This window comes from Ictalurus punctatus, chromosome 5, assembly GCF_001660625.3.
Source record: "Ictalurus punctatus breed USDA103 chromosome 5, Coco_2.0, whole genome shotgun sequence".
Classification (NCBI taxonomy): domain Eukaryota; kingdom Metazoa; phylum Chordata; class Actinopteri; order Siluriformes; family Ictaluridae; genus Ictalurus; species Ictalurus punctatus.
In genome coordinates this window covers 3,909,338-3,935,083 of record NC_030420.2, presented here as the reverse complement: position 1 = coordinate 3,935,083, position 25,746 = coordinate 3,909,338, and the positions used below count along the sequence as shown (strand labels likewise).

Genomic DNA, 25,746 nt, shown 5'->3' with positions numbered 1-25,746 from the left:
TGAACTGATCCGATGTGAACAAGACGTTCCTCAAGGGTTCAGTGGATGATTAATGGTTCTAGGTTTATATTCTGAAAGGGAACCCCTCAGAGTTCTGCTTCAACTGTAAAATAAATTTCCGTACAGATTTATTTATGAATACATTTCAAACATGTAAAAAAAAAAAAAAAAAAAAAAAAAAAAAAAAAAAATTGGGCCCATTATTAAACCTGTATGATACAATATTTTGTTATTTATTCGAATCATAATACTTTTTTATTCCTGAACTTTCCACTCACAGAACAGAACTTAACATTATTTATAGAGCTACTTGTCTCTTTTTTTTTTTCCCAGTTATTGAGATTTGGATTAAACCCAAAGCAAGTGACCAGTAAAATAAGCTATTACGTATTAGAGCTCATTAGTAAATATAAATAACCTTGACAATGGTGGGTTCCACCAGTGGAACAAAAGAAAATAAATCACACCGCATTTCAAAAACCACTGCTTATGGGACAAATCTAAAAGTCCTATACGGACAGTAAATCTCCGAGATGGAAGTGATAAAAACAGATGCGATTACAGAAGGACAAGAGAACAAGCAAATAATTATTGACAATTTTATTGCAACTACTCGGATCGTAAATAAAATCCCATAACCACATTCAAAAACGCAATGGCTTGATACAGCGCCGTCGTTTTAATCGGGGAACAAGGCTCTAAAACTGCTACAAGAGACTCTGCAGCATTTACGAACAAGGAATTTTCTTTTTCGATTTTGGGTTCATCTATACATGTACGGTGGAATTACAGTGGAAATGCATAAAATCACCCCCGACCTGACTGCTAATAAAGCACTCGAATGAACAAGAGGACTGTAAAATAAGGGAATGGAAATGACCAATAAATAGAAAATTTGGTGGTAACGTAGACCTGACGAAACGAGCGCGTGCACCTCGTTCAACTCGGCGCTGGATCAGAGCTGACCATCAGAAACGTCTACAAGATTTAACAATAATTCGTTATTATTATTATTGATAAGTATTTCAACATAAAGGGAAAAATTCAAAATAACAAGATGTTTTCACACTTGGGTATACAGGCATTATAGTAATAAAGAGTAGATCAGTAAAAAAAAACAAAAAAAAAAACAACAACATTAATAAAGAAAAGACGAAGAACCAAAGAACAAAAGCGCACGTATAAATCATATGGTCCCATGGTAACATTCAAAGAGGAGGAAGGTGGCGTGGTGTGGAGTAGCTGTGTACACAAAGGGGGAGGGATTTACTTCATGTTTTCTGCTTTGACTGGCAGCTACTATGTAAACATGAAACTCATATTCTTCAAAGTAAAAAAAAAAAAAGAAAAAAGAAACACAAACAAAGCAAAAATACCTGGAGATGATAAATTCAAGGCTGCTACATTATGAACCTGGCTTCATAATAATGTTACAGAGGAACTGGAAAGCCTAAACTCCTCTGCCCTGAAGACTTTCCCATGGTGGAAAAACAACCCGACTGTTACAAAAGTGCTGAAACTGGAGACTCCTTCCATAAACGGTCAATTTGTTTTCTTTCACTAGACTTAGATTGTGCACAGACGTCCATGGGGAAGTCCCTGATAATGAGCCGTTACTATAGAAACGAAAGGACCAAAAGGCATTAACATGAACTGGAACGACTCTCGGAGTTACGGTTATCGAAGATCAACCCACAGCTTCAGATTCGACAGCGGCGTAGTATAAACAGGTGTACGTCAGGACAAGTTGGCTAATGGAGCTTCACGGCGCGCAACAGATAACAGGCAAAGTCAGTAACAATAAGATGTAACGTGTGTAACTGTGCTGAAGATAAAATTCAAGTAAATACAGAAATCAGAAAAATCCCTGCAGTCAGGACTTCAGTAACTAGTGAGAACTTGTGCCAGGCAAGGCTCCGAAAAAAAACAAAAACACGACGAGCACGCGAATGACGTGCGGATCCTCCACTGTGACGACGGAGGAACGCTGACCACGTTCGACTCACGTTGCTACCACTATGCTGACACGACCTCGTGTACGATTCGGCGAGAGCACGTGACGTTTCCGTCAGCTAGCGTACGGCAGGCCGAACACGTCCACGCGTTTATTATCTTTGACATGAAGATCAAGAACATTTATTATACCGCTATATAAAAGAAATAGTACTCATTGGGAATCAGTGGAGAGATGAATTAAATGTCTGGCTGTAGCAAAGCAGCATTGATAGACTAAACTGCACATGGTAAAATGTAACATAATACACCAAGATAAACTACTGTACTAACGTGGAGTTCGATTAAACCACCCGTCACAGAGGAGGAAGTGTGTTAAAGATGGCCGCCCCACACCCTGCCACCACCGATTAATAATACGATACAATCAACAGCCGCTACTCCTCACACAGAGGCTCAGAAAGGAACAAGGAAAAAAAAAAATGTTTGAGAAAGAAATGCTATAGAATTTTTTGTTTTTCAATTCCAGTATTTGTGTGTGTGTGTGTGTGTGTGTGTGTGTGTGTGTGTGTGTGTGTGTGTGTGTGTGTTCAGATTCTGAAGGTGACACACCAGGGCTTTACTCCACCGTGACGGACTTTGCCAAGTTCCTTGGGCAATCCACCTGTGTTGAGAATGAAAAAGTATCATAAATAAACACATCCAGTTAAATTCTTCTACTAATACTGAACTCAAGCATGATCTATAAATGGTCGGTGTGGGAGTCTCGGAAAACCAGTCGGATGGCACCGTGACGGAAAAACAAATTAAAAAAAAGGTGTGTGTGTGTGTGTGTTCTTACATCGTATCCTCTGAGCACGGCCAGGTGGAAGGACAGCAGCTGGAGTGGGATGACACTGAGGATCCCCTGCAGACAGTCCACGCAATGCGGCACTTTAATAGAACGGCTCGAGTTCTTTATGGTCTCGTAGTCGTCCTTGTCGCAGATCACTATGGGACGACCCTGAAGGCATGACACGACACAATTTACACTCGCACCGCAGGCCAATCAGCAAAGAAGAGCAGTTAGGAGAAGTGGAACTGCAAAGGAACTCCTAAGCTAAAAGGTTATTTGACTAATTGAAGTGATGGGAACGGATGAAGAAAGAGCGAATGCATCCTGGAATAAGACAACGACCCAAAACATAAATCCACAGCCCTCTTGGACTCCAGACCTGATTTAAAGAAGGCAGTGAAGGACATCTTTTATAACACTAAGGTCTTCTAATCCTAAGGGAGTGTAAACTTTTGCACTAAAAGGCAATCTTAATATACACTAAGAGTCAAAAGTTTAGACACACTCATGCTTTATTTTTATTTTTTCCCCGCACATTTTAGAAAAATAATAATAATAATAATAAAGTCATCAAAACTCTGGAGTAACACAAATGGAATTATGGGAATTATGCTGTGATCGAAAATAAATAAATAAATAAATACATTTTTTTATTATTATTATTTACAAATTTTAGCATTTTCATAGTAGACGCCCTTTTTGGCTAGAATTTGCAGAAATGTATTCGTGGCGTTTTCTCGACCGATTTCTTGAGGAATCTCCCTGAGATGCTTTTTAAACAGCATTAAAGGAGTTCCCACCGACGCTGGACACTTTTTCGGAATATTTTGCTCCGAGTCCGTTTAAAAAAAAAATAATAAAAAAATCATTTTGTAAATAAAATGTTCGTTTTCTAATGAAAGAAATGAAGACGTCGGCACGATTATATTTTTGTCTACGACACCGATTTCACACGTTTAATCACACACCTTCAGATCAAAAGGTTTTTAAGATCATGAGAAACATTTCAGTCGGGTGTCCACAAACTTTTGACCGGTAGTGTACATTCACATGCTGTTGAAAATCCAGTTGCTTGTGTAGATGTACTGCATAACTGCCATTGTATATATTTCAGAACTCAGAGTGTGAGGGTTGGACCATGTTTTTATTTCCAAGTGGGGACCAAGTGATAAGAATATTTTTTGAGTTAGTTAGTGGGCGGCTGTGTCTCGGGTGGTAGAGCGGGTTGTCCACTAATCGTAGGGTTGTAGGGTTTCGATTCCTGGCCCACGTGACTCCACAGGCAGAAGCGTCCTTGGGCAAGACACTGAACCCCGATGGCAAGTTAGTGCCTTGCATGGCAGCTCTGCTAACACTGCTGTGTGAGTGTGTGTGAATGGTTGAATGAGACACAGTGTAAAGCGCTTTGTAGAACCGCTAAGGTTAAAAAAAAGGACTATATAAGTGCTGACCATTTAGTTACGTTTTTTTTAGCTGCTGCCTTTATTTAAAAAAATAATAAATTAATTAAAAATAAATAAATAAATAGACAAACAAACAAACAAACAAGCCAAAAGGTTATTGAGGTTGAGGTTAGAGTTTGGTTCAGGTGTTGGAATATTATAAATGAACTCCATTAATAATTATGTCAGTGGAAGGTCCTGACAAGGACTGTAAAAACAAGGGTGTGTGTGTGTGTGTGTGTGTGTGTGTGTGTGTGTGTGTGTGTGTGTGTGTGTGTGTGTGTGTGTGTGTACCTGTCTTGCCACCACTTGCTGCAGAGCATTTTGGCACTTGATGTATGTGTGATCCCTCATGATGATCATTATAACAGGCATGAGTTTGTCCACCAGAGCCAGAGGGCCATGCTTCAGCTCTCCTGCCAGGATGCCCTCAGAGTGCATGTAGGTGATCTCTTTAATTTTCTGAAATCACACACACACACACACACACACACACACACACACACACACACACACACACACACACACACACACACACACACACACACACACACACACACACACACACACACACACACCAGGAGGTTAACAGTGCAACACCAAGTTAGGTGCAGTTGTACACTTGCCCTAGTTTAGCTACAATTCTAAACAGAAGTGTACGCTACACTGCTACTACTACTACTACTACTACTACTAATAATAATAATAATAATAAACCTGATTATGGAGGAGGAGACAAGGGGAAAAGGAAGCGTCGTCGAGATTCTCAACAGTCATTACAAATTCAGCTGATGACATTATTAACCATTTTTTGCTCTTCTATTAGTCTAATCTAAACAACGTCCCTGTCCCCATGGGACCGAGCGCGATTTCTCAGCTCACCTTTAGAACCCGAAACACAGAGAAGGCATAACAGCTCTGAAGCAACTTTAAAAGGACAGCGATGTCACACGAGACGAGAGTCACGAGTTGTTTTTGGGCTGGAGGACGCATTTTTGTGGGATGAGCCGCCTAACGCGCACATGCACATCGCTCTAGTTCACTACAGCGAGCTCTTCTCTTTGGTGTAACGAAAACACACTCGGCTGCATGTACACAACTGATACTAATTATGCGCTCCATGTCATAACCTCGCCGTTTGGGGGAAAATCTTGCCAGGCGGGAATTAAGGAATTCGTCGGTATTCCGGGTTAGCGTGAGAATGATAAGTCGGGTGTCTGGGTCACTGATACTGAATGAGAATGAAAGCTACCATGAAGGAGAAGGGGATGTGGGGAGGATATAGGAGGGAAATGAGGAGAGAAAAAAAACAAACAAAAAAAAAAAAACGCAGTCACGGTCTCACCAGCGCTCCCTCCAGGCAGGTGGCGTAGTGGAAGCCTCGGCCCATGATGAGCACGCTCTTCTGCTGGTACAGCTCGGCGGCCAGCTTCTGGATCTCCTCATCCAGACTCAAAACCTCCTTTATCAGATCTACACAGAGCAAGTGAGGAAAAGCACAATGAGTTTGTTCAGGTCATAAACCGCCATCCCTTCACCATTGTCGGAAAACAATAAATAATGAGCACACGAATAAATAACTAAATAAAGGAATGAATAAAATATATAAACAAATTAATGAACAATTGCAAAGGATATTCTATATTTAAATTACACATAAAGCTCGTTTATTTATTTATTTACAATAAGGACTTTATTAGCAATATAGGAAGTTTTTTCATAATGTGTTTAAAATCTGGACATGTGACTCAGTCTGACCAATCAAATGTTTTAGATTTAATGTGGCTCGTTTCTCTCATTCGGTCAACGTTCCTCCATGGAAATTCGGTCAGGTTAGGAGAGTAGCTGGAGCTGGTGCTGTGAAGTGCCTGTGTGTCTCCTTCCTTTGTTTAAACACTTATAAACTGCACATAATCCATCATGAAATTTCTAACTCCCCCACAATACACAGTGTTTACTGTTGTCATTACTATAGCAACCGATATACAGTATATACGCCTGCAGACGTGACTACAGCCCAAACCAATCATTTTCAACGTGGCACTTGTGTCTAAAGACTGTGTGAGACTTGTTATATTTTCCTGCTCCATTGCTGGAAACACAAAACCTCACACAATGGCATCATTTAATTAAAAAAATAAATAAAAACAACATCTGAAAGTTCCCATGATCTTCTCATGAATTTTCCCATTAGAAAGTATGAGTGCTGCAAGCTGCCAATGACAATAACTGTAAAATAAATAAATAAATAAATAACTGCCTCGTTTTGTTCCCATCCATTCCGTCTAATGCTAATGTGAAAAGTAGCCGTGCCTACGGAGCCACAAAGCCACACTTCAAAGTCTAACACTGGTCTAATATGAAAATTTGAGGTTTTTCCTTTTGATACTCGAACAATCGAGACAAAAGAACTGAAGCAAAGCACTTGTTCACAATAAACACTAACAATATTGAAAAATAATAAAAGGCCAACTGGATTTGTAATTACATTCAACTGGATTTGAATTGTTTCTTTGTTCTACAGCATTTCATTCTACTGCTCGCTCTCTCTCTCTCACACACACACACACACACACACAGCTGTTATGGACAGCATCAGCAGTTTTGAGCCTAATGAGAAGAGTGAGCTATGATGTAGGAGGAACACTGCCAACACATTCCTGCAACTGTGTGTGTGTGTGTGTGTGTGTGAGAGAGAGAGAGAGTGAGTGAGTGTGTGAGTGAGTGTGTGAGTGAATGTGTGAGTTAATGTGTGAGTGAGAGAGAGAGAGCATTGAAGTCTTCCCATCAGTTACTTGTGGTCCAATAGAGGATTCCAACAGTGACGGTCAGAGCTGTACACACACACACACACACACCTCCCTGAGGACAGAGGGGTCACATGAGGTCAGTGTCCTCTCATAACCAAAAGGAAATCTCTTGTGTTTTTAAAAAAAAAATTTTTATTAAATTTTACTCAAATAAAAGCCAAATGTTCGCACAATCATCGCATAGTCATGGAATGCAAAAAACATGGAGAAATGTAACTGTCATAAAGGGCTAAACAACTGCACACACACAGTACAATATATTATGACACCCATGCCAAATCTTCTTTCTCTACTTGAATGACAGCAGTAATGGCGGGTGCGGGATGAGTATACCCCACACCCCTGCAGTCAGGCACGAATGCTAATCCATTTTTGGCAAACAGTAAGGGTTTTCAATCTAATGTTATAGTTTACAGGAAGTCAGTGGAGGAAACATCGCAGGAATGTGAAGTTAACCTACCTAATGGTACTTGAAGGACAACCAGCAGTTCATCAAATACAGCAATCAAGACTTAAGGCCTCAGTGTACAGCATGCAGGGTTTACATGCGGCCGGCTTCTACGAACAACATGGTGTTATTGTATACAGAGGTGTAACGGTATGTAACGGTATACAGAGGCGTCCGCTAGGTCACGAACACGCTTCATGACCAAACCTGTGACTTGTCATTATAAACAAGGCATGACTCTCGAATCTTGGTCAAGGGATTGAAGATGACTCTTGAATCTTGATCAAGGGATTGAAGATGACTCTTGAATCTTGATCAAGGGATTGAAGATGACTCTTGAATCTTGATCAAGGGATTGAAGATGATTCTTGAATCTTGATCAAGGGATTGAAGATGACTCTTGAATCCTGATCAAGGGATTGAAGATGACTCTTGAATCCTGATCAAGGGATTGAAGATGACTCTTGAATCCTGATCAAGGGATTGAAGATGACTCTTGAATCCTGATCAAGGGATTGAAGATGACTCTTGAATCCTGATCAAGGGATTGAAGATGACTCTTGGTCAAGGGATTGAAGATGACTCTTGGTCAAGGGATAAAAAATGACTTGAATCTTGGTTCAAGGGACTGAAGATGACTCTTGAATCTTGATCAAGGGATTGAAGATGGCTCTTGGTCAAGGGATAGAAAATGACTTGAATCTTGGTTCAAGGGACTGAAGATGACTCTTGAATCTTGATCAAGGGATTAAAGATGACTCTTGAATCTTGATCAAGGGATTGAAGATGACTCTTGAATCTTGATCAAGGGATTGAAGATGACTCTTGAATCTTGATCAAGGGATTGAAGATGACTCTTGAATCTTGATCAAGGGATTGAAGATGACTCTTGAATCCTGATCAAGGGATTGAAGATGACTCTTGAATCCTGATCAAGGGATTGAAGATGACTCTTGGTCAAGGGATAGAAAATGACTTGAATCTTGGTTCAAGGGACTGAAGATGACTCTTGGTTCAAGGGACTGAAGATGGGATGCCATACCTTTATTGTTTCCAACAACTCCTGCTTGCCATCCTGTCGGCACGTTGCACTGGGAATTCTTCTTTTAGTGTTCATGGAAAGCACTATGTGTCAACCAACATGAAACCACAGAGACATAAAGACTATGATGCTCATATTGAACATCCTTTCAACACACTTACTACTGTCTGACTTCCACCCAGAACAGGACGGGTTTCTTTTAAGCCTGGTTCCTCTCAAGGTTTCTTCCTGACATCACCTCAGGGAGTTGTTCCCTCACCACTGGCTTGTTCATTAGGGATCTAAATATACATCCAGATTTCTGTGAAGCCGCTTTGTAAAATCTACTGTTAAAAGCGCTATACAAATAAAACCAATTTAAACCAGTTTTAGTATGCAATCATATGAGGTTTCATTTTACCAGAAAAAAAAAAATCCATTTATGCTGTACAGGATAAAACTACACGCACACACTCCAGAATCAAAAACGATGACGCTGACGCCAAGCAATCAGTGAAAACAAACATCAGGAGTAAAATGGCTTCCCCCTCTGGCTGACCTCTCACAAGTCTGCGCAAATTCTGTACTGGTGGCTTCTGAGGAAATCTTCTTCAGGTTTCCAAAAGCCAGCATGATTCTGAAAACTCCAACATAAATCTCAAATGCACCGTGTTCGGGGTAACTGCAATTAATCTCCCCGAACGATATGTGTGTCTAAGAGACAGACGGAGACAGAGTGTGAGACACGGTGTTTACCTGGCAGCACTTTGAGGCCCTGAATGATCTCCCGCCTCCTGGGCTGCATGGAAATTCTGTCCGAGCACATGAGCAGGGCGAACATGATGAGGGCCACAAACTGGCTGCTGTACGCCTGCAAAACACACACAGCGACCGAGTAAGTAAATATATTCACACACAACATGGTTCCTACATGCCTGATGAACAAAAACAATACTCTGTGAATACATCTTTCCATAAATGGCTGGGTTTTTTTTTTCCTTCTAACACAACTGGCACCAAATCTCATTCACTCTCTTTCTCACTCACACAGCCACACACTTACTTCGGGCTGAAAGGGCTTCTGATGAAAAACAGATCATCTGAATACTATAGATTTGTATGATGGGGTGGACGTTGCTCTGCTACCATGGTAACAGTTAACAAGAAACCACAAAGTGCAAAGTAGCGAAGACTTTCCTCTGGCAGAAAACTTGCTGACACCGAAGACTCCTTCCATAAACGTTACACAAACATCTACTCACCTATGAATTTCTAGTTCAACCCTACATGAAAGCATTCTGCGCACTTGTTTCATATAAAGCGCCAACAACTGCCCATAGACTTCCATTATAACAAGCTTTTATGTGGTTGTTATTTCCTTAACCTCATGTTGATTCATATCTGTGGTAATCACATATATGCTACAGACATGGTAGGTAGAGGATTAGGTGGAAAAATTCTCTTAGGTTGAAAGGTTTTCCCACAAGTCACTTCTGCACTCTTTCTAGCCCACATAACATATGGCTTGGCCATCATCTTCCTCCTACTCGTCCTCTCTTTATCTTCAGTCCTCAGAGTCCTTCCTTTGTTCTCTCATGCAGAGACGAACATATTTTACGCTCTTTTGGATTTTACGATTTCTACTCGGCTATCGATCGGACGCGATCACACACAGAGGAATGGAAAGGGGAAAAAGAAAGGGGGAAAAAATGTAAAATAGGGGGGAAATTTTTGGAATAAAAACTTTATTACAAATTTTTAAAGACCAACACTTCCAGCACAACCCAGCGCGATTCTGCCGCTGAAAACGTGTGCGCCGTGCTCTGCATAACTACAATTTACTACTGCAGAACATTTCTAAGAACTAGAAGGACCCTGAACGCACGAGCCGAGCCTATTATTGTCACCTAAAGCGGAATAAACATTACGGACATATCATGATGTCGAAACGCTGCCGAGCAAAAGCGTTCGCACGCATCTAATTGTTTTATCACAGGTTTCACACGAGGCTCGTGCAAGAACACGACTGAATCGTCCCTACAAGATATGACACTGCCACCATATCTATTCATGCTTATTCTGATTATATTATGCATTATATAAGCAGAGTTAGATTACCGGCCGTAACGTATTCTGCGTAACAGCACCAGAGTACGCCGTTACGAGTGATCACTGAAAAACATGCCAAAGAGCAGTCTTTTCCTCCTCAATAAATTTAAAAAAAAAAAAAAAAAAAAACGGCAATCTACATATTAATCTGAATTGAATGTAGGTTTTGAACTCTGACATTAAAATCGACACCACCTGGAAGCCCCGCCCCCTTCCCCAATCTCGCACGCTCTTGAGAGTCAGCCCTCACTTACTATGAAGATAAACGGAGAATGTTTTGAGTTCATTCATGTAGAATAACATCTCATAAGATTACGTCATGATATATTTTGTGTATCATGATACAAATTTTTTTTTGCCAAATCGAATTACATACACTTTCTACTAAACCTTCTTTTGTGTGTTTTTACACTGCAAGGAACCAGGGAGGAACTCGTTATACACCAGAGCCCACGGAGAACAAGCTACATCCGATTCACACTATAATAGCTTTCACAGGCTCAATCTGGCAACCTGATTAGCTGGAAGCTCTGGGTGGGAGGATGAAGGAAGAATGGATTTATACTCTCACTGAAAGCGAGATGAGAAAGTCAGAGTCCCGTTTCTGTATGCAGTCCTCAGACCCACAGCTGGGGGAGGCACTTTAACGAGAGATGACTATTACAGATTCGTCGCTCTCTCACCACTTGTGAGAAAGTTGCTGCTGTTTTGTTCTTGAAAAACAGCCTTGTACGTAATTACGGCAGATTCTTTATAGAATTTTTTTTCTAGAATGTTTCTGATGGCATTGCTATTAAAAAAAAAAAAAGTCAAAAAAAAAGAAAGAAAAAAAAAAAGAAAGGAGAACCTCTGTTTTAGGACCTCTTTCACTCCATAAGCTTAATAAAAGTCTTCATTTAATGTTACACTTATTAAATGTATTTAACTCTACCGTTCCAAAATGTAAGTTGCATTTCATAACAAAAGCTCAAACTCGGTTATAGTCCGTGAGCGCAAATCAAACCGAACCGCTCTCGAACACGCACTCGTTATACACGTGAGCTCTTATAAAACAGTTCCCATGTGGGCAACACTGTAATAGGCTGATGATTTCACATTCTTGCAGCTGCTCGCCTGCTTGAGGTCCTGAATAAATTGGGCTTTATACTAGCGCTGAGAACACCTTGCTCACGCCAAAACACCTGTTCGTGCGCCCGTTCCCGCGTTAACGAAGCCATCCGAAAAATTCCTCAAGGGCGGCGTTGGAGCGGCGAGTCCGCTCGAACAGAAAATGATCGTTACAATACGTTTTATATCTGCTTCTTTATTAGTTGAAATAAAACGCATACTTGTTTTGGAGGTTCAGAACTGGATTTGGTTCAGAAATCTGCGTAAGTAACGACACAATTAGCATCATGCTAGTTGGAGCGTGCTTAGAGCGTATATAAAAAGAAGTGTGTGGTGGTGTGTTTAGTGCACGTGTCGTCAATAGAAGGACCCACCTTGGTGCTGGCCACTCCGATTTCAGGCCCGGCGTTGATGTGGACGCCGCAGTCAGTCTCACGGGAGATAGAGCTGCCCACGGTGTTGGTGATGCCCACGGTGAGGGCGCCGCGCTCCTTACAGTACCGCAGTGCCAGCAGGCTGTCCGCCGTCTCGCCTGAACAAAAATCAGCTCTAAACGTGTTAAGAGCCTGAATCACATGACCGCTGTGAGCTTTGTCACAGTTCAACAGACACCACTTTTGAAAAAAATCTTCCCCAGTTTTTAAATCTAGCCAGCCCTAGGGGGTCTAAATTTCTTTTTCAAAATGGTGGACGAAAAAAAAAAAAGACATTTAATCTCGTATGCGGACGAGGACGTCGACAGAAAGTTCAAATACGAGCGACGCTTTTGATCGCACACGTTCCTAACCTGACTGGCTAATGAAGAAGCACACGTCGTCTCGGAAGACGGGGGTGTTGCGATCCAGGAAGTCGCTGGCCAGTTCCACCATGACGGGCAGCTCAGTTAACTCCTCCAAAACCTGACGGGTCTGAGAGGGCGGAGAAAAAAAAAAAAAAAAGAAAAAAGAATTATAAAATCACAACTGGGTTAAAACTCAGAAATTTTACTAGCCTGGTTTTCCCTTCAAACATACTTATGAAAACATACTCGGTTATTAAAGTTATTAAAGAAAATTAGACATTTATTATGATTTTGTATGACTAGATTGAATGTGTGTGCGTGTGTGCACACTCACTGCCACTCCTGCATGATAGCTTGTTCCACATGCAATAAGGATGAGCCTCCGACATCTCTGGATCTCCTTAATGTGATCTTTCAATCCTCCTAACGTCACTACACACACATCACATCACAGAGGTGTAAAATCTTCTCGCTCGGATAAACTCTATTTTCCTTAACTAAGGTTTCTAAGAAAGGAGCTCCGTCCTTCACCTTAACTCACACCGTCTCACCTGTGTTGTCATCGAAGTTCACTCTGCCCCTCATGGTGTTGACGACAGACTCCGGCTGCTCGAAGATCTCCTTCTGCATGAAAGAGCTGAAATTACCTGCGCACAGGTGTAAACACAAAGGCACAGGTAAGCCAGAAACAAAAACACGTCCTCGACTGTTCCGACTCATGCTGTAGTTAGAAAACCGAGGCACAATCGCAGGGCTGTATTCCCCAAATTCCCAAAAGTTATCTCGATGTTTACCCGGGGAAAGTTATGTGCATTCAGAGTTGGGTTAAGGTGGTGATTTTCTCGGCTCTTTAAAAATAAAAATAAACACAAATGATATATGATAGGACTTTAGTATAAAAGCACCACTACACTGCTGCACGAATAGCCCTAGATGTAATCATCACAATCACTGCAAATTCGGTTTAATTTAACAACATGGCTTCCACGCTCATTATTCGATAGCTTATAAAACAGCACTTGATCCAGCACATCTATCGCTTGCCAACTTGAAAAACTTAAGACAGCCAGGACAGACTAAACCAAGGTCATGAAATCGTAACGCGTGTCTGGTATGCCATACTTTTACTTCTCCGCCATTTTTTCGAATGAATAAAAGAACGGAAATCTTCTATATTTACGCCCGACTTTTAATTGTTTCGGAATTTTATCTAGAAGAAATTTGCTCTTCGATTTTAAGTCGCATCTTTGATTAAGAGGCTTACGATTTAATACTGGACTCAAACGCCACACCTCTGTTTCAGGAAAACTCCGCCCCTTGTCTGCAGATCCCACACAACTGCCTGAATAGGTCTTAAGTCCGTAGTTGCGCGTGAATTCTGAATTACGGATGTGCGCGATTTCGGTATTAAATCCTCACTACACATGCATAACCCAACACTGAATACGGTACACAGAGTGCACTTGTATAAGAGCGCTGATGAAGTCCATATAAACTGGACTCACAGCTTGGCAGCGAACTCACACCTGATATCCTTGCCAGAATACGATCTCAGTCCTCAATTATTTGGATAATTGCCTGGTTCCTGCCTGCCTGCCCCCCCCCCGGATTGTGTTTTGGTTTTAAAGCCATTTGGACGAAATAATTTAAGAGGATTCTCCAGCATGAGATTTCTCACAGCTGCTGGAATTATCTGGCCTGCTCAAATCACGACACCGAGGCGTAATAAAGAAAGAGGTTAGTTTTCCGCTCGTTAAAGAACTATCGACAAAGGCGAGCGGAAAGAAATGTCACAGAGCCTTTTGCATCAGAAATGTAGGTCATGAACGCTTTTGATAATAGAGAGAGAAAGACAAAGTGGGAAAGGTGTAGTGCTGCCCCCTGGTGGTAAAGAATATACTGCATCGCCTCAAAGATATTTGACCTCCACCGACCATGAAACACATGAAATATGTTTGAAAATATTTATTTGTTAGTTCTGCTGTGATGTTGGTAATTATTCTGTGAAAGGTTGTAGGTGCAAATGATGGACTCAAAGTCCCAGAAGGCAATGCAGCTATACAATGCGGTTGCGCCGAGTTACAGCAGGGATGCAGTTTGAGAAGTTAGCGAGCTATGAGATGATACAGTGTGTGACTAGATGACTATCAATCAGAAGGCAATCAACCGAACAGCACTGTGGGTAACGCAGGAAACCAAACTAAAAACAGACCAACATGTCAACTTGTTTCATTACACCCTAAAACTTCTTCACAGGTGAAGATCACAAATACACACTGATATTTACGTCATTCAGGATGGATTTCACTTTAAGTGCAATCACTCCTCGGAACAAACCGGTCATGCAACATTTCAAGAATGAAAAGGCAAAAGTGAAAGCAGAGTTTCAGCCTTCTGTTGGTACACAACAATACGTAAATGCCTCAGCTGGTTTCCCCCTCCTTTATCTCACGCTTTTGCATACCTGTTCATACAGGTGGGTGTTGTCTCCAAATTTAAATTCCTGTCAGAGCTGCTGTCATATAAAATTAAATCGACACCTTCCGACCAATCAGACTCGAGACTTCAACAGCTCTGTGGTATATGAACCAGTAATAAGAAGCTCACTTAAATCTCACTCACCATGATCTTTCTTTAAAAATAAAAATAAAACCCTGTTTGAATAAAGTTCAGTACTCTGGGTCCTAGTGCCTGCACAGTTCCGTCTCACCCTTCATGATCTGCTGCAGCTCCATCTGCAGGGTCTGGATGGCGCGAGCAGGACGATCTCCTGCTCTCCGTTTGATCCGGTGGATCGACAGACGGCCGTCCGACACGGCGGCGATGTCGTCGTCTTCCAGGAAGATGACTCGGTTCGTGTGCTCGATCACAGCGCTGTCAAAAATCCCAAAAAGAGGGGAAAACTGTAAACACTTACGTTTGTATAAAGACGTCTTGCAAAACGAGGAGGAAAACAGGACGAGTCATGCCGAGACTAAAACACACACGTTACATCATCATTTCTTCGAAACATCTGTTTCTAAAGCAATCATCCCAAATATTTTGCTTAATATGACAACCACAGTTATAACGCAATTAATTCAGACGGTTTTGGGAACAAAATATTTTTCTGGCACTTTTATCGTTTGAGGTCAACATCCTCTCCTTCGAATAAACTTAATGAATAAATATTTGAATCAAAACAAGACGCCAAGATTTCCACAGAAATCCATACGATGTCACGATGAACTTTTCTCAGAAATATTGTCATTGTTTGTTTTTTTTTATTATAATAAATGAATGGAATGTAAACTGAATAAATGAAATGTAAAATGTAAACATTTTACATTTAAATTTCTGTTATGAATAATGTCTCAATTTCTGATTTAGCTCAAAATTAGTTAATCATATTTGGCCCCCCACGTTTTAAATCATTTTTAACTGAAACTAATGTTTTGCGGTCACTTTGTTAGCACGCCTATATATATATATATATATATATATATATATATATATATATATATATATATATATATATATATATATATATATTATGTTATATTATTTGTGCATCGCAGAAAAGTATCACCGATATTCATATGACATTTGTTGGCATATCACCCACCCCTACAGTGTAGTCCAACCTTTACAGGTGTTTTAGAACACCCCCAAATTTTTATTGAAATTTACGCAGTTCAAGTCCAGCGAATCATCTGAAATGGTACAAAAAAAAATAATTTACATTTCATACAAAATGGCCTTTTTCAAGGAACAAGTAATGGGTTAACAACTTACAGATGTTCTGCAGCGATGGAAGTAAATTAAGCCTTTGAAAGTTGATGCTAAACAATTCCTACAGGTGTCCAAACTTTTGTTGATTACTTATACACTCTCTTTCTGTATAAAAGCAGTGTTGGATAAAACCGACTGTGTTACTACACCCACTGAAGCACTATTTGGACAGTATTGTACTGCAGGAAGTAGTATATTGCGGTCATAATGGTGAGAAAAAGGCGACTAACAAAAGGAAAACAGACAGGACAATATAGCCCTTAAAAGTGTAGGTCTTTCCTTTAGAGAAATTGCAAAGAAAGCCAAGGTGTCAGTGAGGACAGTTTCCTACACCATCTAGAGGCACTTGGCAACTGGAGGAAACTCTGACAGGAAGAGGTCTGGCAGACCCAAAGCCACAACAGAGTCAGAAGACAAGTTTCCGAGAGTCAACAGCTTGCGTGATAGGCGGCTCACGGGACAGCAGCTTCAAGCACAGGTTAACGCTGGTCGAAGTAAGCAAGTCTCAGGTTCAACTGTGAAGAGAAGACTTCGAGCTGCAGGTTTGACATGTCGAGTGGTAGTAAGAAAAGCCATTGTGAAGATGGCAAATAGGAAAAAGGGGGCTTGCCTGGGTCATGAAGCACCGCCAGTGGACTAGAGTTTTTTTTAAAACGCCGTCGAGTAGGCGAAAGGATGGTTCCTCGGTGTGTGGCACCAACTGTCAAGAAGAACTTTCCGAACAATACTTGATTTCCATCGTAGACAGAATGTCACGAGTGTGTTCGGCTGTTATATCTGCGAAACGTGGCTACTTTGACGGGTCAAGATTTCCGATTAAATTTTGTTAAACAAAACGATTCCGTTTCAGAGTACGTCGAGACGTCGAACTGCGCAATTTCCAATACAAACTGGAAAAACGGAGGTGCTCTAAAACTTCTGAGCGGTCATTTATACAGCTTCGAACAAGCTTCAACTTAAACAGAAAAAAAAAAACACAATACTTTTATTATTACTTTCCTTTTTTTATTTAATCCAAGATTAACTGAACGACACTGAACCGTACGAGGAGACAGCGGTGAGTGTGACAGACCTGGCATCAGAGGCGAAGTAATACTCCACGGCTTTCTCATCCACGGGAAACAGGCAGGTGTCCTGGTCCATCCTGGGTAGAGAACCACCACAGCTCTTCTTGTCCAGACCACCTAGTGAATACACAATAATACAATACAAATTAAATACAAGATGTGACCTAGCAATCCAAACTGGCTAATCAAAATACATGCATGTGTACTGTATACGCAAGGATAAATCACTTGAGGCGTGTGCTGTTACAGGAAAACAATCCAAGACAGGGGGGCGTGATGTGGCTCGACGCAAAGCGGAGTTCCTCTTTCCACCCTGACGTTCATTATTCGTTATCCCGAAGTGTTTTATTCCTCTTATAGCACCACAAACTCCCAACTATTACGATTTCCATTCATTAAAGAGCGACAATTTATACTTTTTATCCATTTACAGTTACAGTGAAAACAAGACCTTCCCTCGCTAACCCCTCTCTTTTTTCCTCTCTTTGAGTTAATACAACCAAAAAAAAAAAAAAAAAAAAAACACAGAGTGTTAAAACTCCAATGAGAGATACCTTACTAACTGTTACAAATCACTGACACTGGAGACTCCTTCCATAAATAAATAAATTAATAAATAAATAAGTAAATAAATAACCACGTTAACTATCATATATTTTTCCTGGGTTAAATAACATGACGTTTAATTTAAATCTGTTCATTTATACGCTTTGATTACGTGGCACGTCCGCCGCCATGCAAGTCCTTGTGAATGAGCTGTTACTATAGAAACGATAACCTTCATATAGAACGAGTGCATTCGGATAAGCATGTGATCTGAATTAGTACACTACTAGCCAGAAAACGAATCAACACCTTCTGACCAATCAGAATCGAGAACTCAACGGCGCTGGGTACGGGATCGAGTCGCTGAGGTGAATCCAAGACAAATATTTATTTCGAGGTTATTTGTAGACCTATACACTCTTGCACGTGACACTCACCTGAGCGGTAGAGGATGGAAATGTGGTCGGTCGAGAGCTTGTGGTCGCTCTTTACACCCATCAGCAGTGGACTTCCTCTCCTGTAGAGACACACGGAGTTACATTCGTTACATCGGCCCGAGGCTTGATTCTCTTCGAGTGTGAACAAAATCACTTCAAAGTGACCCAAAAGTGCAACGTATTCACTGTGACGTTATATTTATCAGACAGATTGATCTAAATGATCATAAGCACAGGTCAATAACTTCACTTTGGAAACGTACCTTGTTCCCACAGCCTGTCCCGGGAAGTGCACGCTCTTGAACACCAGGGCGAAGGCTCCCTCCTGATCACACACACACACACACACACACACACACACACACACACAACAGAACAATATGGTTTAAAATGTGCTTGAATGTACGTAGATGCACACGCTCGTACCTCGTTACGATAAAAGGTGCAAGGTTAAAAGCTCACCAACTGCAGGGTGACCTGCTCGACGAGCGTGGCGAAGCTGACCTCGTCGTTCTCGCGGTTGTCGTACATGTACTTCACCAGCTTAGCGATGCTCTCAGTGTCAGTGTCTGACTCAAACTCATAACCTTTACTCTCCTGGGGGGTTCAGAGCGATGATTAAAAAAATAAATAAATAAAAAATACTCCATAATCAGACAAAATGTTTAAAAAAAAAAAAAAAAAAACCTCCATAATGCGAATATAAGAGGTGAAAGTGGAGCATTTTGTGCGAATGTACAGCTGAACGCAAACGTCTGAACACCCTTAATATGAAGCCAGGAAACAACAGCACATCGAATGTACGTTTCAGATGTGCTTTAATTGAATGAGCAACAGTCAAAAAATTAGGCACGCTTAGGCACCCAGCTGTGCTTCACTCCCGGAGTCCCGCTCCGAGAACCCTGACCTTCATTATCACGAGGAACTGAATGGTCAGACGGTGTGTGTTAATATGTTAATAGTTACAACAATCAGTTAGTTTGTAACAGTTACAGAAACTGGATTTCTCCCCTCAATTTCTGGATTTCTTTTAGTGCTGGTAATGGTGTCCTTTCATACTTTAAACCTCTGTAACAGGTCAGTATTTTCATGTTCCTGACTGCTCACAGCTCCAGAGTCTGGGCCTGTTCAAACTGCCAGAAATTCAACTTAAAATAAACATACTGACAGCGTTAAGAAAGAGGCACGTTTAAATGAATTAATTCATGAACTAAATGTTAACCCTTCGGCTCGCTAAGAAAACGCCACTTGCCGACTTTTCATACTACGACACGCCAATAAACGAATTCCTTACTAAATCCCAAAACCCGACAAACCAAGGGTGTGCAAACTTTTGCGTTCAGCTGTACAAGGATTTTGCGTGAAGTCTTAACTTACCAGGAACTTCCTGAGGTCTTTGTAGTTGGTAATGATTCCATTATGAATGACGATGAACTCTGTTGGGAAGAGAGTTTCAGCGTTCACACGTGGTGTTTATTCCCTGAGGGTCAGTCTTGTTAGCGAGTGAATACAAGGAGCTTGGCGACACGTCCGATCAGAGTCATTTTTAAAACAAATAGAAGCTGGTCCCGCTTTAACCCTAATCCGCACAGCTTACGGCGGTCTAAATGCTGCCTGGTCGCACAAACGCTACTCTTAAATTTAGGCAAGCCGAGGCTTCTTTGCGTTTAGTTGGACTAAATGTTAAACAATAAACCGATACTGCTAACCTGCTAGTTAGCCTGTACTAGCTAGGACTCAGTAGTAGCGTTGTTATGGTTACAGTGTACGGTGCACCTTTGTTTGTAGAACGTTTAGGAAGGTGTTTAGTTAGCGTCTAGAAATCCGTCGGGACCCACCGTTGTGTTTGTCAGATCTCTGTGGGTGGCTGTTGACAGGACTGGGAACGCCGTGTGTGGCCCAGCGCGTGTGCGCGATACCGAGGTGGACGTCAAACTCCACATCTAGGTCAATGTCCTGCTGCTCTGTAAGTGTCACACACACAAAAATTTATAATAATAATAATCATTTTAAAAAATCATACATCTATGCACGTTCACTCTGATATGAAAAGCATCATCATACTGTGGATCTCCTCGTCCAGGACCTTGACTTTGCCTCTCTGTTTGATCAGCTGGATGCTCTTGGCATTGCTCTCCCAGTCCTTGCTGTTTCCTCCATCGATGCCCACACCTGCAAAAGAACAAACAAGCAGATAACACACACACACGCCTCAGTGTCTGAGCAACAATGCCACTCGACGAGTGTTAACAAAAGGTGAGTTTTTTTACCTGCTGAGTCATAGCCGCGGTACTCCAGCCGCTGCAGACCTTTGAGCAGGATCTCGAGGATCTCACGGCGAGTGCGAGGGACGTGATAGTTGAGGTACGCAAATATTCCTACGGAGAGAGGGAGACCGTAGAACTGATCGATAGATCTGAACATAAGGGATAGTATGGAGCCTATCCCTGGGGACTTTGGGGGAGGAGGCAAGGGACACCCTGGTGTGTCATACGCTTTACCAGAACCAATCAGCAGCTCCGAAGTATTTAAACTAAATCTAAATATATTTTATCAGCAACAGATTGCACTGAAGGTCTTCCTGCGTCGAGACACAAGCAGACCTCGTACAGATCGGACTGATATCAGTATCTGGTTCGGTGGCGTAGACAATACAATCAGAGACTAAACATCACCCCCACACCACACACACAGCGGCTGTGATAAGGTCTTAAAGGACATCTATCTTATCGTTACAGACTGCCCAGTCGTGTCTGCACTCGTATTTGTTGTATTTCAAGCCTTTTTCCGTGCTCTGGCTCTGAACTAGTCGGGTCACTCACCGATAAAAACGACCAACACTGATTTTCATGTCTAGGAGATGATTGATAAATGAGGAATGATTTAAGATGACAGAAACACTTGCAATGGCTTGGTTCCGTTTATAAAGTCAGGTCTGCAGCTAATAATAAAAATCTGATGATTTGGCGCTAGTTCGTTCGATTGCTCTCTTCCGTGCGAAAGAAAGGATGAGTATAACTAACATCGATTTTATTTATTTATTTAATGATCTCAAAGTACGTCGAGTAGACGAGTCAGGGACTCGGGCGTCTTGGAAAAGCGGTGTTCATGGCCGGGTTGAACGTTTTGAATTTGTAGTTGCTCGGCAGACAAGACAAACAAGAAGAGAAGAAAAAAAAAACATTGGACTGTGTTTTGCAAAACAAGTTTTCGTTTGGTACGTAGCTATATTTAGGATACGTCCACATTAATCGAACTGAAATAGAACTGAAAACTGCACTTTCGTTTTAAAAACGCTCCCCGTCTACACAGACATTTTCCAATAATTGCTTCTTCTGAAAACATTTGCATAACTATACTGCGCATGCGTAAAGACGTAAGACGCTCTGGCCTGCGTCATTTCTGTCAGGCGTTTATTTAAAAATTCAATCTGAAGGTTGTACAAAGTGACAATCGGTCGCTCCAGGACAGATTTCGCGATTGCAGAGAAGCAAAAATTATTCGGAGGAACTCGCAATTTTTCAAAATGGCAGCAGCGTGTCCGCAGACGTGGGCCGAGACGCGTCATCGCGACGTGCATTCAGCCGAAGCTTCCTCTCCGATTCACGTGCGTCGAACATACGTACAGCTAAAAGGACTCATTTACCAACTAACATCACCGCGAAAGACAACACTTTTTGTACAAGTAGTTTTCCACATGTAAAGTAGACGTAGCATTAAACTTGAAGCGCCGTGTGACGCGACCCGCCGCCTGCTGCACTACACACATCGGCCGAGACGGTCCTGCTCGCAGTGGAGCGGCTTTTACGGTTTTTAAGCAAACTCTCCTGCCTACTACACCCAAGTAAACATGTCAAGAGAATATAAAGATGATCGTTAGACTCCTATAACAGCTTTATGTGCAATGCGAGGACAGGACGCTGCAGTTTATAGCTGAAATTTCGGCCGAGTTTTCAGACGAGGACATGAACACGACGAGCTACGTTAGAAACTTCATTAGACGAGGATAATAATCATAAACTCGTCCTTTTCCTTTAGTCTGTATTACTGCACTGTTTTAGCCTTGTACATTTCTGCGCAACCAAAACAAAATAAACAATGTTTTCTTTCACTTTTAGTCGCAACCTGAAGCAAAAAAAAAAAAAAAAAAAACCCAGAGAAGAAATGCAGACAAACTGGCTGGTCAGCGTAAACGTGGCTCAGCGTATGGAAATAACCGAACAGAAGCAGCATTCAGTCGAGCTGAGCGCTACACACTGACGTGTCTGTAAGACGAGGGTCACACAAGGCTCCGCTTTGTATCGGATCAGCGGTCAATAAAACACCGAGAGACTGAAGTACTAAAGCAGAAGCGCTAATACAAATCCATGAAAATAAAACAATAGATAAAAAAATAATAATAAAGTACGTTCATGGTCCATCACACGGTCTTCGTTTGTTGTTCGGCCGTCTTTTATTATTCCCCCAAAGAGCTTTGAATCCACTGTGACGCCACTGTATGAGACTTAACATTATACAGGAGCAGTGGATGAGAAAATTACTTTTATTAATCATTCCCTGACATTTTTCAAAGAATTAATGTTCAAAACCTGCCAGAAAAAAATAATTTAATCGCTGCATTCTTTGAAAAAATAAGAAGAGAAAACAACACACTACATGATCAAACTTACGCAGCACATTGTGGAACAATAATTCTCCTAATACTAATAATAATACTAAACGTTACTTTATATAGTGCCTTTAAAGCAATTTCTCAAAGCACTTTACACAATAAAAAAATACAAAGAAGGAAACACACAGATAAACACACAGATAAACACACAAAGCACAGCCCCCGAAAGAAGAAACCAACCCAAGATAACAATTTGCCTCACAACTTTTATACAGCTAAAAATATACTGGTTATCAGGTCACATGTACACGAGGTGACGTATTGTGTAGGGGTGAACTCGGTGTAGTCGAATACATCCAGGAGCGTACGCGGTGCTGCATTTTCACACATCTGTATAAAAACTGAGTGGTCTAGTTTTATAAATGATGCCAGTTTTACCGCATTTGCAACGAACACACCTTCGACGTCTCCTGCCTTGAGTGATAAAGATGCAATGAGAGGTATGACACGAGCGAGAAGTGTTCATAAACCCTTTCATGCGTACACACAGTATACACACGTACGTACAGTCAGTTTAAAGCTATTTTTAATGTAGGAAGATATAAACCACCTCCAGATCACTCGAAATCATTACGGTCAATTAACCTACACTCCCGACGCTGCGGAGACTCTCAATCAGCGTCGCTCTCAATCTTTACTAGCTTTCTACAAAAACAAAATAAAGAATAACAAAAAAAAAAAAAAACACTACAAAAAGACTCCACTGATAGTTTTAGACTCTTCTTTTTTTGTTTTTACAGTAAACTCTTTTTAATGTTTTTTTTTTTTGGGGGGGGGGGGGGTTGGGGGGCTTTTTTAACTTCAGAAGTGATATTTTCTATAATTATTTCAATAACTCCAACATTACATTTAGACTGGAATGTTAGTGTTGGACACTGGAAGACTTATTATTATTATTATTATTATTATTATTGTTCCTATTATTATAACTATTGTTGTTGCTATCATTTCAGGCATACTGTTTAAGACTCTTTTTTTTACTCAAAGACAATCCATTTACTTTTTTAAACAAGTGTTAAGCAAGTGAAACTGGATAAAATAATCTGTATTATAAATAATTTATGCATAAAAGGGCTGCAAGAAATTTCCAGATTAACATGTCACGTGTCATCCTTAGATTTGAGGGCAAACATTCCTCCAATGAAGCACAATTCCACTAGAGTAATCATTTTGGATAGGACATGAGATGGTGAAGATGTTTTAACATGTTTAAAAGCTTCCTCGTTTAAATACGTGTTTTGTTTTTCTCTGCAGTTTAAAGCAGAGGTCAGACCACTCACATCCGGATGAGTAATGAATGAACGAATAGTTAGATAGATGAGCGCGCACGGCTGCGTCCCAAACCGCTCCGTAGTCCCTAGCTAAGCGCACTACATAGTGGCCGACAGGACTGCTTCGAAGCATTCTGTAGTGCGCAGCGAAGTCAGAAGCGAGTGGTTTGGGATCAAACCCGAGAAGGCAACTACATTTAAGCTTTAGAGACAAGCGTGAGGATGTAAACTGAAAACAGAAACGTTTGTTTAAAATATATAATTATGTAGATAATAATTACGCTTATTACTTTTATGAAATAGCCAAAAATCGTTAAACAAAACATTGATATTAAAGCGGAAAAGCGAGGAGGTTCAAGAAACAATTTAACAGTAATTATATATGTCTCTTCTACTAAGTGTATCGGCGTATCATTATTTATAACTCGCCATAATTACACTAAATGATAGAAAGATTTTTTTAAATAATAACAATAATTCTCTCTGTGTGCTCGCGTGCATTTATCGTTAGTTCACGTAAAACGAAATGCTAACATGCTAACGCATTCCATCCAAGCTGTCATTATTTTACAGTTACTAATATAATAAATACTTCCAAACGAGCCAACTCCTGAAGAAATACCTATGTACTACATGATATGACTCTATACGAATAAAATATTTTCTTTTTAATCCCACACTCACCACACATGTCTTCGGCACGGTATCAAACTACTGTTTCTTCCTGCGACTGAATCGGTGTCAGGCAAAAGTCCCGCCCAACGCCGACCCCTATTGGGCGATATCGAGGCGTTTACGTCGTAGCCGCGTCTCATTGGTCGAATACGCTGTCACTCGCGCTCCCCTGCCAACGGAGGTAGTTTAGACGTGGCAGCAAAACGCGTCCATGATGTGGGCCGACACCTGATCTGCCCTCGGACATCATCACTGTCATGATGAAATATAACAAGTTCCGTGTACACACCTAAAGATCACAGAATATAACGAGTTTGTAGTTAGTGTATGCAAATATAGCGAGGACAGGTTTGATTAGACGCCTACTGTAGTTTAGACGTGGCAGCAAAACGCGTCCATGATGTGGGTCGACACCTGATCTGCCCTCGGACATCATCACTGTCATGATGAAATATAACAAGTTCCGTGTACACACCTAAAGATCACAGAATATAACGAGTTTGTAGTTAGTGTATGCAAATATAGCGAGGACAGGTTTGATTAGACGCCTACACCCCCCCCCCCCCCCCCCCCCCCCCCACACACACACACATCACACTCTTGAACATTTGAACATACAGACTATTTCTAACTGTAACCCGAAGGTTGATCAGACAAGTAGACCTTTGTTGTCTGTGTCTGTATTCAACCCCTGGTCCATACTCCAAAAAAAAAAACCCACATTCGCCCCCAGTTACAGCTTCGAGTCTTCTTGGATATCTCTCCATCAGCTTTGCACATCTGTATCCTCATATTCTTGCT

General features: G+C 41.1%; 1 protein-coding gene across 1 annotated transcript; it reads right to left on the bottom strand.

The window, feature by feature from the left end:
- Nucleotides 1–585: 585 nt before the first annotated feature.
- Nucleotides 586–25,060, bottom strand: gfpt1 (glutamine--fructose-6-phosphate transaminase 1). Its single transcript, XM_017467575.3, has 19 exons — nt 24,955–25,060; nt 20,598–20,705; nt 20,392–20,499; nt 20,166–20,291; nt 19,705–19,763; nt 18,790–18,924; nt 18,591–18,652; nt 18,328–18,407; nt 17,350–17,461; nt 15,217–15,380; nt 13,058–13,153; nt 12,841–12,938; nt 12,513–12,633; nt 12,100–12,257; nt 9,266–9,380; nt 5,576–5,703; nt 4,525–4,692; nt 2,795–2,956; nt 586–2,617 (listed from the first exon to the last, which is right to left on the bottom strand). Exons 1-19 carry the CDS (start codon nt 24,959–24,961, stop codon nt 2,573–2,575), a joined length of 2,052 nt encoding a protein of 683 aa, XP_017323064.1. The 5' UTR covers nt 24,962–25,060; the 3' UTR covers nt 586–2,572.
- Nucleotides 25,061–25,746: the final 686 nt, after the last annotated feature.

Bases quoted from the DNA above. Each gene is read 5' to 3' on its own strand.
- gfpt1 (XM_017467575.3), bottom strand. The intron at 18,925-19,704 runs GTAAGTTAAGAC...TGAACCCCCCAG, and splicing joins AAGACCTCAGGAAGTTCCTG to GAGAGTAAAGGTTATGAGTT. The intron at 2,957-4,524 runs GTACACACACAC...TCATGCCTTCAG, and splicing joins AGCAAGTGGTGGCAAGACAG to GGTCGTCCCATAGTGATCTG.